Genomic DNA, 15,302 nt, shown 5'->3' on the forward strand with positions numbered 1-15,302 from the left:
TTTAGGGCGGGTTCCACAGGCCCTCATTTTAAGTAGCCCTTGTGTCCCAGCTGTACTCACATGACCCACTGTCAGTTTGGAACACACGATACCTCTGTTGAGCTTCTGTCTTGGCCTACTCTTGGAAAGGGTGGTGTCAGAACTCTTTTTTTTTTTTAACACATTTTTATTGAAAAAGAAAATAAGTCATATTACATCTCATTTGCTATCCCATCCCATGCATCCTCCCATTCCTCCCTCCCTCCCACTTTCACCCCAATCCCCCTTCCCTATGACTGTGACTGAGGGGACCTCCTCCTCATGAATATGGTGCTAGGATATCAAGTCTCTTCTTGGTAGTCTGCTATCCTTCCTCCGAGTGCCATTGGGCCTCCCCAACAAAGGGATATGGCCAAATATGGGGCACCAGAGTTCCTGTGAAAGTCAGTCCTCAGTCTCCACTTAACTGTGGAGAATGTTCTGTCCCTTGGCTAGATCTGGGTAGGGGTTTGATGATGACTGCACGTATTGTCCGCGGTTGGTGCCTTAGATCGAGCAGAACTCTTACTATCATGCATGTGGCTGTCCCCAGCAAAAGCACCTCTATTGCTCAAGGCATGGTTTTATATTTTCCTTTCATAAGTATAGCGGCCACAGAAGGGAATCAGAAAGCAGAGGATTAACAGAACAATACTGGGAGAGATTGGTTTTCCCGGAATTCACACGCCAAGCTTGTGCATAGGAACTGCCTTGGGACTCACACCTCTCAGTCCTTTCTCTTTGTCAACTCTAAGAGCTAGTTCAGATCCTATATATTTATATATGTATATGTGTACACACCCACACACACACACACACCCCCCCCACACACAAAGACAGATACACACATTTTGTTTCCTAGGATTCTGTCCCATCCACCTCCAGTCACTCTGTCTCCCTGTCTTTTCTCTACTCCTACCCTTTCCTGCTCCTCCTCCGCCCCGCTCTCTCTGTGTGTGCATGCATATGAGTGAAGGGCCACATGTGCATGTGTGTGTATGCATATGCATATAGAGATCAGAGGAATGGCTTGGGCGTCATTTTTCAGGTGCTTTATACCTTTCTGCGTAGTTAGAGACTCAGTATCCCTCGGTTTATTTTCAAAGTGAGGTATATCTAGTATGCAGTGCAGGATGCCTTTTAAGTTGTTTTTTTTTTTTTATGTTGTAGCTTTTTAAAAAATGTCCATGTTGAAGTTGACATTTTCTGCTTTTGGTACATATTTGTGTAAGACACAATTATGTATATTATAAAAAGCTATTATCTTGAGAGCTCTCTATGAAAATAAAGAGTCATAGACAGAAAACTGCTATGTAAATGTAAACTAGTCTTGGCACTGTGGAGGCTGAGGCAGGAGAGTCTTTATGAGTTCAAGACCAGCCAGGTCCACCTAGTGAGTTCCTGTCTAGCCAAGGCTATATATTGAAACCCTGTTCCAAATTTTGTCTCATCTTGTGGGCATTTGCACTTGACTGGTCTTTTGCTTATATATTTTTTCCAATTTTATGTCTTATGAGGTAGGTGTGTGTGTGCATGTGCACATGCGCGCGCATTTCTCATGCTTTTGTTTTCTTTCTTGCTAGTTTGTTGATTTTGCTTTATTCTTGTTTGTTTGTCTTTTTATTGTCCTATTTATTTTAAGAGAGAGATAACGAAGGCATGAGGTTGGCAGGGTAAGGAGGTTGGGAGGAGATGAGGGAGGGGAAACTATGAGCAATATATATACATATACATATACATATACATATACATATATATATAACATGAAAACAATATATTACATGAAAAAAATTTTAATTTAAAAGGACAAAAATAATCAGCTAGCAAATCTCAATGTTTTCCAATTGTAAACCTTAAGTAGCTAACACCAGATTATTTCAAAATCAGTTAATTCTTTTTAATGAAAATTCTCTTTTATGTGAATTTGTCAATTATATTTGATGTAGGTTTCATAAGAAGGGTTTATAAAAATGTTTTCATACAGAGATGTCCTGCCTAGGACACAGCACACTCCTGTGTCTCCTCCTCTTCATTCCCACCAAGCCCTCCAGCCAAAGTGATGCTTTCATATCCTGTGGGCGCTTATGATTTTGTTTATATAAAATCTACAGTGCACAAATGAGAGGAAAACACCTGCTATTTTTCCTCAGTTTACTCATTTCATTTCTTTGATATCCGTTAAATCCATTTTCTCTCAAATGATTTAATTTTGTTTTTCTTTATGGCTGAAGAAGACTCCATCATCTGTTTATGCCACATATCCTTTATCTAACCGAGAGCAGATGTCTAGGCTCATTCTGTATCTTGGCTACTGTGAATACTGCAGCAGGACATACGATGTACAGGAATCTCTGTAATTTGTACATTTAGAGTCCCCTTTTATGTGCCCAAGAGTAGGACAAGTGGTTCATATGGTAGTTCTGTTTTCACTTTAATGAGAAAAGTCTATTCTGATTTCCATAGTGACTGTACCAATTTGCATTTTCACCATCATTATAGACAGATTCCCCCTTTCCATCCTAAATGTATGGAAAATGGTCAACGTCCATAGTCATCAGGAAAGTACAAATAAAACAGCTTTCAGATTCAGTCTTCGCCAGTGGAAATGGCTATTATTAATACATGTCAGTAAGAATCAAAGAACTTAATAGCAGTATAACAGTTGGTAGATAGATACAAAAATTCAGTTAACATATCATATGTTCAATAATTTATTCAAACGTTTGAAGAATATTTCATTTTTGAAATAAATAGGTGAAGTATTTATTTTACCAAAGGAAAACACAAACACATATTTATTTTTGTGTTTTAAGATTTATTTATGTGATATTATGTATACAGTAGTTCACCTTTATGTCAGATTAGGGCACTAGATCTCAGTGTAGATGGTTGTGAGCCACCATGTGGTTGCTGGGAATTTAACTCAGGACCTTTGGAAGAGCAGCCAGTGTTCTTAACCTCTGAGCCATCTCTCCAGCCCCCCTTTTTTATTAAAAATTTTTTATTTTTTACATATACACATATACCATAAACTACCTACAGCAAAAAGAACCACAAAACAATCAGGAATTATATAAATGTTACATTCATAGTGTTTTGGGTATTTGTATTTGGCAATCTTGAAGAAAACATCTTTCCTAGCTTGGTGAATCTAAAATTCTGAATGCAAATCTATATCATATCCTGTCATTGTCAATTTAAACCATCTATCTAGACCTCAAAACATCTTAACTTCTAAACAACTAAGTTTAATTGTAAAACTAAACTATCTAGTCTTCAGCCCCATCAGAGACTTGAAAAGGAATAAAATTAATTAACACAGAGATTGCAGGTTAGCAGCTTCCCAAATGAGAAGATGACAGACAGTTTGCTACCTGAACAGTCACCCAAACTCTCACAAAGTCATATTAAAGGAGAAAGCTCTGGCTGCTGTTTGGTAGGCCGGGTGTTTGAGACAGTATCTAGCTGCACAGACTACACTAGCCTGGAACAGACTTTGTAGCCCACATTGGCCTCCACAGTGTTGGAATTACAGCTGGAACCATTATCACATGATTACGTGTCTTATTTTCCATGCTTAGTTTTGTCCCTATCCCTTCCCCTGTCCCCGCCTTTCTGTTTTATTTTGTATATTTTATTTGTTCTATCTTGAGTGCTTTCTTCTTGGTGAATACTTGCTTATCCTTCAGCTCTCTCTCATAAGTTTTTTTTCTCTTTTCCTATATGCAGTATTTATGCCTCACTGAGGACTTTTGATGTTGTTATTTTTATCTCCTACAGTAAAGCTGCGGTTGTTTACTCGGTTGCACTCAGGTGCTGGAGGAAAGGGACTGCTCACCATGTGCTCTCCTGCAGCAACACGCGTGCAGAGTAAAATGTGGGAAGCTGCTCATTTGTGCAGACAGAGCTCTCATCATTTTGTTTCTGTTATTTTGACCTCTGGAAAACTCTCCTCGAATAACCTACTTTTTTAGATGAAGCGATTGTGATACAGAATTTTATATAACTTGTCCAGTTATGAAGATTTCAGATCTAAGATTTAAATTCAAGCTACCTGGCTGTGGATTTTGTATTTTTAAGTACTGATTTATTTATGGTTATCGATAAAGCTGAATCAGTTATTTTTCATTATTATGCTTCTTTTTGTTTGCACTACTTTTGTTTTACATTTAGCTATAGTTACCCATTTACAGTTTTATATATAATTATTTATTTAACCATGAGACCTTTCTAAGGTAAATAAAGAAAGGACTATTGTTTTGTATGTTTTTAAATCACATTATGATTTTTTTAAAGTTTTAAAATTCAGACCCATTTATTGTTTTAGTTCTGTCAGTTTTATTGAACACAGGTACCAAGACATGCTTTACTTAATTTAATACACACACACACACACACACAGACACACTCACACACATAGATACTATGTATTGCTGGCTTTGTTAATGGACCTACCTTGCCTTTTTGTATAGTGTTTGGCCATAGGAATTTAGTGTTTTAAAAAATATTAATAGGTACTCTAGTAAGTAATAAAGTAATAAAACAGTATTGTGTATACATTGGGCAAGTGTGTGCAAACTTGAGCCTCATTAGTATTGACCTATTTTAAAAAATATTTTCTTAGGCATTTTAAAGCAAGCTTTTATTATGAGAAACCTAAAGGGTTGGAACCTATTTTAATCTTTAAATCATTTAATATTATTGGGAACTGCAGTTTGTGGAGATAAGGCCCCAGAACACATTGCACCTAGTCCATTAAAAGAAGAAGAAATGGGAGAGATACTTTGATAAGTGTCCTGCCTGTTTTAACCTTGAATGCTATTATGGGGTGGGCTGGAAAGGGGGGATGGTGCTATATCTGTTTCATTGGCTTAGACTTTTTCCTGCTGAGAGAAATCAATACTTTGAGGCGTTGCATGACAGAGAAATCACTTCAGAATTAAAGGTGGCTGTCACACATTATCATTGGTTGACTTTTGTTTGCTGTTGAGGTTTTGAAGCTTTCATTTTTCTTAGTCTTTTTCAGGAGTCTAAGATTTCTATAGATAGCATTTTTTTTTTTTTTTTTAAAGATCAGACTTCATCTGGGGCAAGTGATAAAGCACAGAGCCCTCCAAAATGAAATAGTGAGAAACTTCTTTATTTGTTGAACTTTATGTGGTTTTCCTTTTCAATAGTTTCCAGTAAATTTATAGTGGGAGTGATTTTGAGACAATTGAGAAGTAATCATCTGAAAAGTGTTTGTCAGGAGCCACGCTTCCCTAATTAAAATTCCAGTGATCTATGTATGAATATTCTGACATGGAGTGAAATCCTGTAAACCCACCAATTGTACAAAAGAGTGGTCCAAAGGTGTTCTTTTTATTTCCTGTGTATTTGCTCTGTTTTCTGTCTAAGGCAAATCTCCCCCCCTCCCCCACCTGTCTCTATCTCTCTAGTTTTCTGTTTGTTTGTTTGTTTGTGACAGGTTTCCTTGTGTGTAGCCTTGGCTTTCCTAGAACTCACTCTATGTAGACCAGGATAGCCTCAAACTCACCGAGATGCGCCTGCCTCTGCCTCATGAGTGCTGGTACTAAAGGCATGTGCTATCACCCACCAGCTACAAATACATTTTTTTAGTATTTAATTTTGAAACCAATTCATTTATACTGTTAACATACAATGCTAAATTATGAAAAGGCTTCTATTATATTTTGAGACAGTTCTGGTTTCAAAATTTTAAATGTGTTTTCTAATAGTTTGGGGAATTAGTTACCCTGTATCAAATAAAACATGCTAGCCTAGAAACCTAAGGCTTGGAAGTTTGTGCATTTCTGTGCCTTTATTGATGTTAAAGGGGAGTGTTTGTGAGGCCTCTTATTTTGCAGTTAAGTTAGAGCTCTTCCGCATTAACATAACTCCAGCTCAGTGGGAATGGGCTCCTGTAGCCTCACAGAGACCCGATGTGCCAGGGTGGGTTGGTACCCTTGGGGGCCTCCCTTTCTCTGGGAAGGGGGAATGAGTGGAGGGGTGCATGAGGGTAGGGGGAGGAGGGGTGCATGAGGGTAGGGGGAGGAGGGGTGCATGAGGGTAGGGGAGGAGGGGGCGGGGACCTGGCTGTAAAGTGATTGAATAAATTTAAAAAAGAAAGAAAGAAAAAGACAACCACCTTAGTCTACACCTTAGTGTCTTTCTCTTACCATTCTCCTCTCCTCTTTCTTCCTTTTAAATATTTGTTGGATATTTTCTTATTTCTGTAGACTGTGTTGAGCTGTACCGCCCTTCTGTTGTTCTTGTTTTTAAGTGGGGGTCTTCTGTGTAGCCCTAGCTGTCTGAAAGTCACTGTGGACCCCAGCTGGCCTCAGCATGGCCACAGTACCGCAGCTTCTGTGTCTAAATCACTGGATCACTGGGATCACAGGCCCAGCCATTAGGCCTGGCTCCCATTTTTTGATATTAATAAATTATGGATTCTTCTTTTGTTTTTGAACATTCTGGCCATATATTATGATTTTGCAATTGTTGTTAGAGAACCAACCTGTACTTTTTGTTGAGTTTTCTCTATGAAAAAAATTCTTTAGAGTTTTGAATAATTGCATCCCTTTGTTAGTTATTATCTTTCACAGAATTTAGGTTATTTATTTTTAATAGATGTTTATATTGCTAATCCCCGCGCTTTACTTTTCTAATATATTTAAGGCTATAAGTTTTCCTTTAAGTTCTGCTGTAACTGATTTTACTTGTTTTTCTAATTTTCCTTATGTCTTACTCATTGATCTGTAAACAATTCTCAGGTGAGTTTCTTAATTTTGTGGGAACCTTTAAAAAGGATATTTTTTCACTTTAGACTCTCAACACACAAAAACTCAAAACAATTTTTTTTTGGTGGGGGGGCTATCAGGAAACATGTACTAGGCACTGTAGTCATGTACTTTCAGGGGTTGAGGGTAGAGTATATAAAAAGTGTCTTCTACAAAAATAATCCAGTGGTTGTTTAGAAGAAGCTATCTAGATTATTTCTAGCTCTTAATTCTGAAGTAATAGGCATCTAAGTGAGTGTATTGATGAGTTACTAGAGATTTTTCTAAATTGGAGTAAATCGACGATTATCTGAGAACATTTGAGACTACATGTTACTGGATCTAGAGAAGCTTCCTAGTGGTTATGATAAGGGTGTTCAGTGTTGGAAGATCTCCATACAAGTAAAGATGACATTTATGGCAATAATGTGGCCTCAAATTTTGAATTAACAGTTGGGTCAGCTATGAGAAATTGGACGGTAGGCCTGATTCATAATAGTAGATGATACAGAAAATGGATGCTTTGAATAGAACATTTGACAAAACTTTGATAAATATGCAATAATTTCATAATAGGCAAAGCCATGAAGGAAAACACTAAGGTATCAAAAGAGGATGTCCATTCAGTGTGGGGAGTAAGTGACTTCATTTTCAGGCTGTTCCTCTCTGAACTTCCATCCAAAGGGCAGATAGTGAAATAGGACAAAGTCATGAAGGCCACATGAAAAACGTAAAGTCAGTGTTGTTTCTGTTTCTTCGCTCAGAGCAGTGGTTCTCAAACTGTGGGTCACAGCCCGTTTGGGGGTCGCATATCAGATATTTACATTGCAGTTTATAACAGTAGCAAAATTACAGTTAGTAAGTAGCAACAAAGTGATTTTATGCGTGGGGTCACCACAATATGAGGTGAATTAAAGGGTCACAGCAGCAGGAAGGTTGTGAACCACTGATTGAGGGAGTCTGTTTAGACACTTACATTGTAAGCAACCATTCTAAGTTGTTTTCCTGTTTACTTATAACTTTACTTATTTACTATAAATAAATTAATTCTGAGAAGCAAGTTTACCTTATTTTTCTTTATTAGTTCCACAGTAACAAATGTTAAGCTTCTTTAATAGTCATCAAACACAAATTGAATTATTTTGCTTTCAAGGCCGTTTCTCTTGTTTTCACATTCAGACACTTTTGTACTATTGTTGTGATATTGCATGTCACATTAGTTTATGTGACATTAAGTCCAGAAAGTCAGAGGTGATGTGAAGTAAAATGTTCCACTTAAACTAATACTGAGGAATAATTTTAGAACCGCCCTTTATGTCCTAGGCCCTAGATTTTAGTGCCACTTTAACTCTAGGATAAAGTCTCTGGGGTGCCTCCATTCAACCTTCAAATGCAGATACATGTATTCTGCCTATCACCTAATGTGTGTCACTCAAATATTCCTCATATGTACCTGACTGAGAATAGAAATTATTATTAGTGTTTGATGAGAACGTCTTCAGTTTACACTATTAAGATATTTGTAAGAACAGAGACAAGATCATTATATCTTTTAGAAACATTCTTATTTGGTTTCCTTTTATCATGTTCTAAGGTCAAATGTGACTGTAATGTTCTACAAGGAGACAGAGATTGATAATCAGGAAAGAATGGTCCTTTAATGTGATTTATATCTATAGATTTTATGTCAGATATGAAAAGTTGCCTTTTAAATTGTAAAGGAAGATCCATTAAAGAACACTTTAAACCATTTTACTATTTAGCTTACCTTGAGTCCTTTTTTTTTTTTTTTTTTTAGAAATGCCTTTTCAGCAAACTTGATAGGCTAGCAAATGTTTATTGTTCAACTATTTGTAAAAAACAGAAATAGTCTCTTTAGTAAGGTCTTGCTTTAAGTAAGGACACATTTAGTAGTGTTTAGTATAAAGATATGCAGTGTTTCATGGGGGTATAGAGACCATTGATTTTTCTAACTTCCACCAATAATTTGAATCTCCTCTCATCAGCTAAGTTAGAAAAGGGCGTACTTTGGCTGTGGTAAGCAATACAGGCTGCAATGTGTATAAACATCTCCGCATCCCTGCACTGTTCCTTTATTTATAGGTTGGCTTCTTTGTTCTTGTGTGAATTTCACTATTAGGTGAAATTTTGTTACAGTGTAATAATACCCTTTATTTAAGCTGCTGTCCAGATATTAAAACATTTTTTCTTTCTGTTTGTTCAAATCTGTTTGTTCACTTTGTGGCTTTTTAAATCATAATCCATTAACAGATAAATTAAGTGTGATATTTGCATTTGGTTTGCTTTAACCTAGTCCCTAATATATCTTATATAATATAGCATAATTTATTTTTATCTGTATTTTAATATTTATTTTATTAATTCCATAAGAATACAATAAAAAAGCAGTTCATAGTTAAATAAAATTGAATATTTTATTAACAAGGTAATTATTTGTTTTTTCATTCAGATATTGTGGTGCTCATGTTGTGATGTTAATAACTCGTTTATATTAGCCGGTTATGATGGTGCACGCCTTTAATCCCAGCACTTAGGAGGCAGAGGCAGGCGGATTGCTGTGAGTTTGAGGCCAACCTGGTCTACCAAGCAAGTCCAGGACAGCCAAGGCCACACAGAGAAACCCTGTCTCGAAAAACAAAAAGAAACAACCAAAAACAAAACAACAACAACAACAAAACCCAGAACTAGTTTATATGATAAAGTTGAAACATGGAGTGCTGTGATGCGGGTGATAAAGTCAAATGGAAGTGTGTCTTTGAGCTTATACTCAAGGACTCTCACCCCCACCCCCATGTGTGAATTCTTTTCTTGCTCTTCCCAACTAGTCCCACTTGCACTTTTATGTACTTCTCACTTCTCTCTCTCCCACTGGATTTCAGTGAAGACTGTTTACAGAAGCATGGACATCCTTTTAATAGTCATACCAAAGAAGAAAATGTCCTTCCCTTTTCCAGCCACCATTAGTCATCTGTAAACCCTCAGGAAAGGGTTCAGCCCTGTGAATTACTCCCTATGTAACAAGATGTTGAAGGACACAGTCTTACCCAGGTCACCACAGCTGCGGAGTTCAGTGTCAGCCATGTTCATAGTAGTAGCCTAGTTGTAATAGCTGGAACCTGGAAACAACCTAGGCGTCCTTCAGTCTAAGAATGGATAAAGAAATTGTGGTACGGTTACGTCATGGAATACTACTCAGCAATTAAAAAGAAGGAAATCCTGAAATTTGCAGGCAAATGAATGGAACTAGAAATGATCATCCTGAGTGAGTTAACCCAGACCCAGAAAGATACACATGGTATATATTCACTTATAATTGGTTACTAGCATGTCCCCTGAAAGTCTTCACTTAGCAGGAGATTGGGATAGATCCTGGGGCTTTCTATTGGGACTCCAGGTAAGAGAGATAAGGGAGAATGGGGAAATAAAAGGATCCAGAGGGTCCTAGAAACCTACAAGACCATCAAGGCTGGCGGATCTGGACCCAGTGGGTTCTGCTCAAACTACTGTACCAACCAAGGACAATGCAGGCAGTAGACCTAGAACCCTGGTCTAGAAGTAGCCAATGGACAGCACATTTTCCATAGTTGTGTGGACAGCAGGGACTGACTCTGACATGAACTCTGGTGACCCCTATTTGACCACTCCCCCTTGATGGGGAGACCTGGTGACACTCGGGGGAGGGGGGAGGATGAGCAGGCTACCAAGATGAGACTTGATAAGCTGTAATTGTATGGGGGGGGGGGCGGGGAAGGTCCCCTTCTGTCACAGGCCTAGGGGAGGAGAATAGGATGAAAGAGGGAGGGAGGGGGAACGGGAAGATACAAGTGAGGGGATAACAGTTGAGATGTGATCTGAATAAACTACTTAAATAAAAAAACAAACAAACAAACAGTCATGTCAGCCTAGAGAGCAGAGCCCCAGGTCACTCCACCACTTCATCTGGCTCTTACACTCTCTCTGCTCTTTCTTCTGTGATGCTCGCTAAGCCTTTGAGGGGATGATGACATAGATGTCCTCTTTATATGGCTAAGCACCCAGCAGTCAAATGTTCTTCAGTGGTAGATTCTTGGAATTAATAAAATCCTCTCATTTAGCAAGTTTAAACGTAAAGAGGAAGTTTAAATCCAGAGAGAGAGAGGGGGGGGGTGGGATTAGAGAATTGGCCTGTACTATCAAGAAATATTAGCCAGATAATAGGGCAATCTGGTGTATTCTGATTCATAGTGATTTTTTTTTCTATTCTCACTTAGAATTCTACAATTTATTACAATTTAAATAAGTGCTAAAAGTAATTCTACCTGCATTTTTTCTTGTGTCAGACTGTATTGATTCTGTTCTTCTTGTGTGCTTCTGCTTTAAGGTTCACTTCATTCCTTCCCATGAATAACACCTCCTCAAAATCATCCACTGTTAAATTCCAACTTCAATTCCTTATAACATGCTATATTACACACAGCTTTTATTTTTTTCTTTATACAGTGCCTATCCTCTTATACGTTTGAGTTGCTTTTGCTTGAAGGAACAGAACCATACATGTACTAGATCTTAAAGAAAGTCTTTCAAAAGGAGTCATAAAATGACTAAATGAAGGTCATTCTTTTAAAATATAATAGTTTATTAATTTTTTGAGAATTTCTTAGAATGTATTTTGATCATATTCATTCTTCATTCCTCCCGATTTACCCCTAATCTCCACCTGCTCCCAAATTTGTATTCTTCTCTTCCTAAGGAGCTCATGGAGTCCATTTTGTGGGGCTTATATGCTTATCATTGTGAGGTAGTCCACTGGCTTACCATCCATGCACTTGAAGACACATTCTTAAACAAAACCGAAACTCTTCCTCAGAAGCTATCAACTGTCAGTACTTCAGGAGGTACGGGCTCTCTCCCTGTCAGTGGTAGACAGTAGACACCCTTGGTCTTGTGCAGGCCTTGGTTCAGGCACCCGCAGCTGCTGTGACACCATGAATGTAGCTAGCTCTTCTGACATGTCCAGGAGACACTGCTTTACTCCAGTCCTGCCTGACCTCTGTCTCTTACAGGTTTTTAACTTCCTCTTCTGCTAATGGTTTCAGAGCCTCGAGTTGGGGTGGGTATGGCAGGAATTGTGGCCGAGCACTCCACTAACACTTCTTATCAGCACCTTGATCACTTGTGAGTTTCTGCATTAGCCACAGTCCATTGCACAGAGGAACTTCTCTGAGGTCTAAGGCCTGGATAACTTTAAACAGATAGGAATTTAGAGGGCGGTTTCACTAATGCGTTTAGCAGAATAATAGGAGTAGCTTCACCCCTGAGTTCTGTAAACTCACCCAATCATGGTTTCCAGGCCATATTTACACTACCAGGTGTGTGTTTCCTCCTCTGGAACAGGCCTTAAATCCAGTCAGAAAATGATACTTGTTCAAATAACGTTTGTGACTCTATTACGTCACTGGATAGGTCTCATCATGCTGGAGTTTATTGTAATTCAAGATCAGTAAGGCCATTGTTGACTTTTATCTCCCAGGAGGCTACATAGCAGCTTTTGTTACTAGGAAGGCTAGCTAGTGGAAAGGCCTTCTGGTCAGTGCCAACTTGATTTCTCTGTCACGTAATCGAAGTAGGCATTAGGGCCTTAAGTTCAGTAGCAATAGCCTGTGTTGTTTTAGACGTCTCTAGGCAACCCATGAGTGACTAACAACTTACCTGTGAGTGGCCTTTTTATTTGGTTCTTTATGGCTTTGGGAAGTTAACTCCATTATCAAGTACTAAGTACTGTGTGTGTGTGTGTGTGTGTGTGTGTGTGTGTGTGCGCGCGCGCGCGTGTGCGTGTGTAAAATCTTATAGTAGTAGTTTTCATACAGCTTTCAAATATCCTTAATGTTAGTTACTTCTCCCCAACCCCTTCTTTACTCTCTTCTCCCTTCCATAAACAGCCTTCTCCCTTTCCCCGTTATTAGGTCATATATTAGAATTCAAATATCTTAGTTTATGATTCCATCTTGAGTAAACTTTTTTCCTGCATTTGCCATAATATTTAACTTTTGGCTTTATCTTCAGGTCCCCCGACTCCTGCCCTGTAGGATAGAGAATGCTCTATGCCTCTAGAGGAGGAGGCAGAAGAGGAAGGCGGGGAGAGGGAGGAGAGGAAAAGAAGGGGAGGAGCAGGAACAGACTATCCACCCAAACTCTGAACTCTCTATTTTGTGCAGTGATTACACTAGGTGACCTGAGGCTAATTTGTCAGTGTGATGTGATCATTACCTGAGTGGCTTTGGGCAGTCAGGACCCTTTTCTGTTGCTTGGGTTGCAGTGGGAGTCGGATATAAGTACAGTCCATCCAGAGTCTTACTATCCATATAATAGGAGAGGCAGGTAGCCATAATGTGTATGTGTTATATATAAGATAGCAACTTATTTGGCAATCATATGCAGGCTACTTTCCCAAGGGGGTGTGTGTTGTGTGTATATGTGCATGTATTTTAATTGGAAATTGAAGCCGTGAGTTTGTAGAGCCTGAAGAAGATCAAGTTTATATAACTGCTCATTCTTCTGATAATGATCACAAAAAACATCATAAATGTAACACCAGAAGTGACAGAACTCTAAGAGAAAATAAGCATTTTGGGAACTAGAAGTGTGCCCTATTATTATTGCTAATGAAGCCTAAGATGTTTTGGAAATTTCCTGTGTAAGATAGTACTTCTCAGACTTTGACATGCTTACCCTCACCGCGGGCAGATTAAAGCGCAGCTACTACCGTAGTATTTTGGGAATGGGACCTAATTCTGCATTTTTAATCTCACAGAAGATTATTTTGCTACAGGTTCATTTTATAGGTAGAATTAAGAGACCAGAGGGTTTTTTTTTTCAAAGTTGCTAGATTTACTGTTTTAAGCTTAAAAAAATAAAACAAAAAACCAACCAAACAAAAATACCTCACAGAGACTGAGCTGCTAACTAGGGGCCCGCACGGGTCTGACCTAGGCTCTCTGCTTATGTTACACGTGTGTCTCTTGGTCTTCTTGTGGGACTGTTAACAGTGGGAGCAGGGGCTTTCCCTAACTCTTTTGCCTGCTTTTGGAACCCCTTTCCCTCTACTGGGTTTCCTTGTGCAGCCTTCAGATGAGGGGAGGTGCCTAGAGTTACTGCAACTTGATATGCCACATTTGGTTGATATTCGTGGGAGGCCTGCCTTTTTCTGAAGAGAATTGGAGGAGGAGCAGATGGGATTTGGGGTGTGCCTGGGGCTTGGGGTGGCTGGGAGGAGAGGAAGGAGGGGAATCTATGGTTGGGATGTAACATACGAGAGAAGAATACATTTTTAAAAATTAAAAACAAATGAATAACAAAACTGACCCTCTTATCCCGGCCTTTGTAGTGATCTCATAGCTTGCCTCTTCTGTTCCTTATCTGGTCCATCATAACCCGCTCTTTTGGAGCTGTCGTGATCTTTTTAACATGTGAATTGGTCCCTTAGCATACCGTTTAAAATTTTCCAGGGTATTTGAATAATATCTAAACTCTCCATTACTATCTAGTACAAATACTACCTCCAAAGTAATTTCATAGCAGTATTTCTACTTGGTCCGCAGACTTCTGCAACCTCATTTCCTTCTGGCTGTGTAATCCAGTCCCAGATTCCATGTGTCTGCTTAACTGTTAACACCTTCTGAGTATATCTTGTTATTGACTTTAGTAAGCTAAATTAATAAATGTTTAGTGAATGATATAAGTAAACTTATCATTAAAGTTATGGTTGGTTTGATTCATTCTAAAAATTGTTTCGTGATACATTTTTGTGTTTTTCACCCACATTTTTTCCAACATAATATTTTTATTGATTATTTGTCAATTTCACACAAGGTACCTAGATCATACTTACTTTCTTTTACTGCCAAGTCCACCTTCCTACCCTTGTAGCCTCCCCCACACAAAGAAATATATATAGACACATTTTATAGTTAATTAATTAACCTTTCTCCTTTTCCCTCCATTCCAGTCTTTGTGTGCTCAATACTCTGCAGACAAACGAGAAGAGGAGAAGATGTGTGATCATTTGATAAGAGCAGCTAAATACCGAGACCATGTGACAGCAACTCAGTTAATCCAGAAAATTATCAACCTTCTCACAGACAAGCACGGAGCCTGGGGGAGTTCTGGAGTGAGGTAAAGGAACGCCTTCGGTGGGCCCTCATTCTCTGTAGTGGCTTGGGTTTCAATAAGTGGTTCTGAGTGTGATCAAGGTAAGTTTAACTCATAGGAAGAGAAAATGTATGTAGGTATCTTTATGGACCTTTTTTAGGTACTAGTTCCCTCAAATTATTTTTAAAGAGAGTTTGTTCATCGTTACTTACTTTACATTGAATTGGTTAGATTAAAAAAAAATGTTGTACTATTTTATTGACTGCACTTCGTAGAATCTCCTGGAATCAATTTTATTTTATGTTTTACATATGTTTTTCACAGATACAGACTCTGATTTAGAACTCTTGTAAATGA

The 15,302-nt window shown here is 38.5% G+C and overlaps 1 protein-coding gene across 5 annotated transcripts in view; it reads left to right on the top strand.

Annotated features, from left to right (window-relative positions):
• LRBA (LPS responsive beige-like anchor protein) overlaps positions 1-15,302 on the top strand; it is a 539,428-nt gene that overhangs the window by 204,210 nt on the left and 319,916 nt on the right. For all 5 annotated transcript variants that reach the window (XM_084768541.1, XM_084768543.1, XM_084768544.1 and 2 more), the window contains one exon: positions 14,803-14,969. In XM_084768541.1, coding sequence (XP_084624667.1) covers positions 14,803-14,969 — 167 coding nt within the window. The remainder of the gene's footprint in view (positions 1-14,802; positions 14,970-15,302) is intronic.

Source organism: Acomys minous (assembly GCF_964271855.1).
Source record: "Acomys minous genome assembly, chromosome: 19".
NCBI classification, from domain to species: Eukaryota; Metazoa; Chordata; class Mammalia; order Rodentia; family Muridae; genus Acomys; species Acomys minous.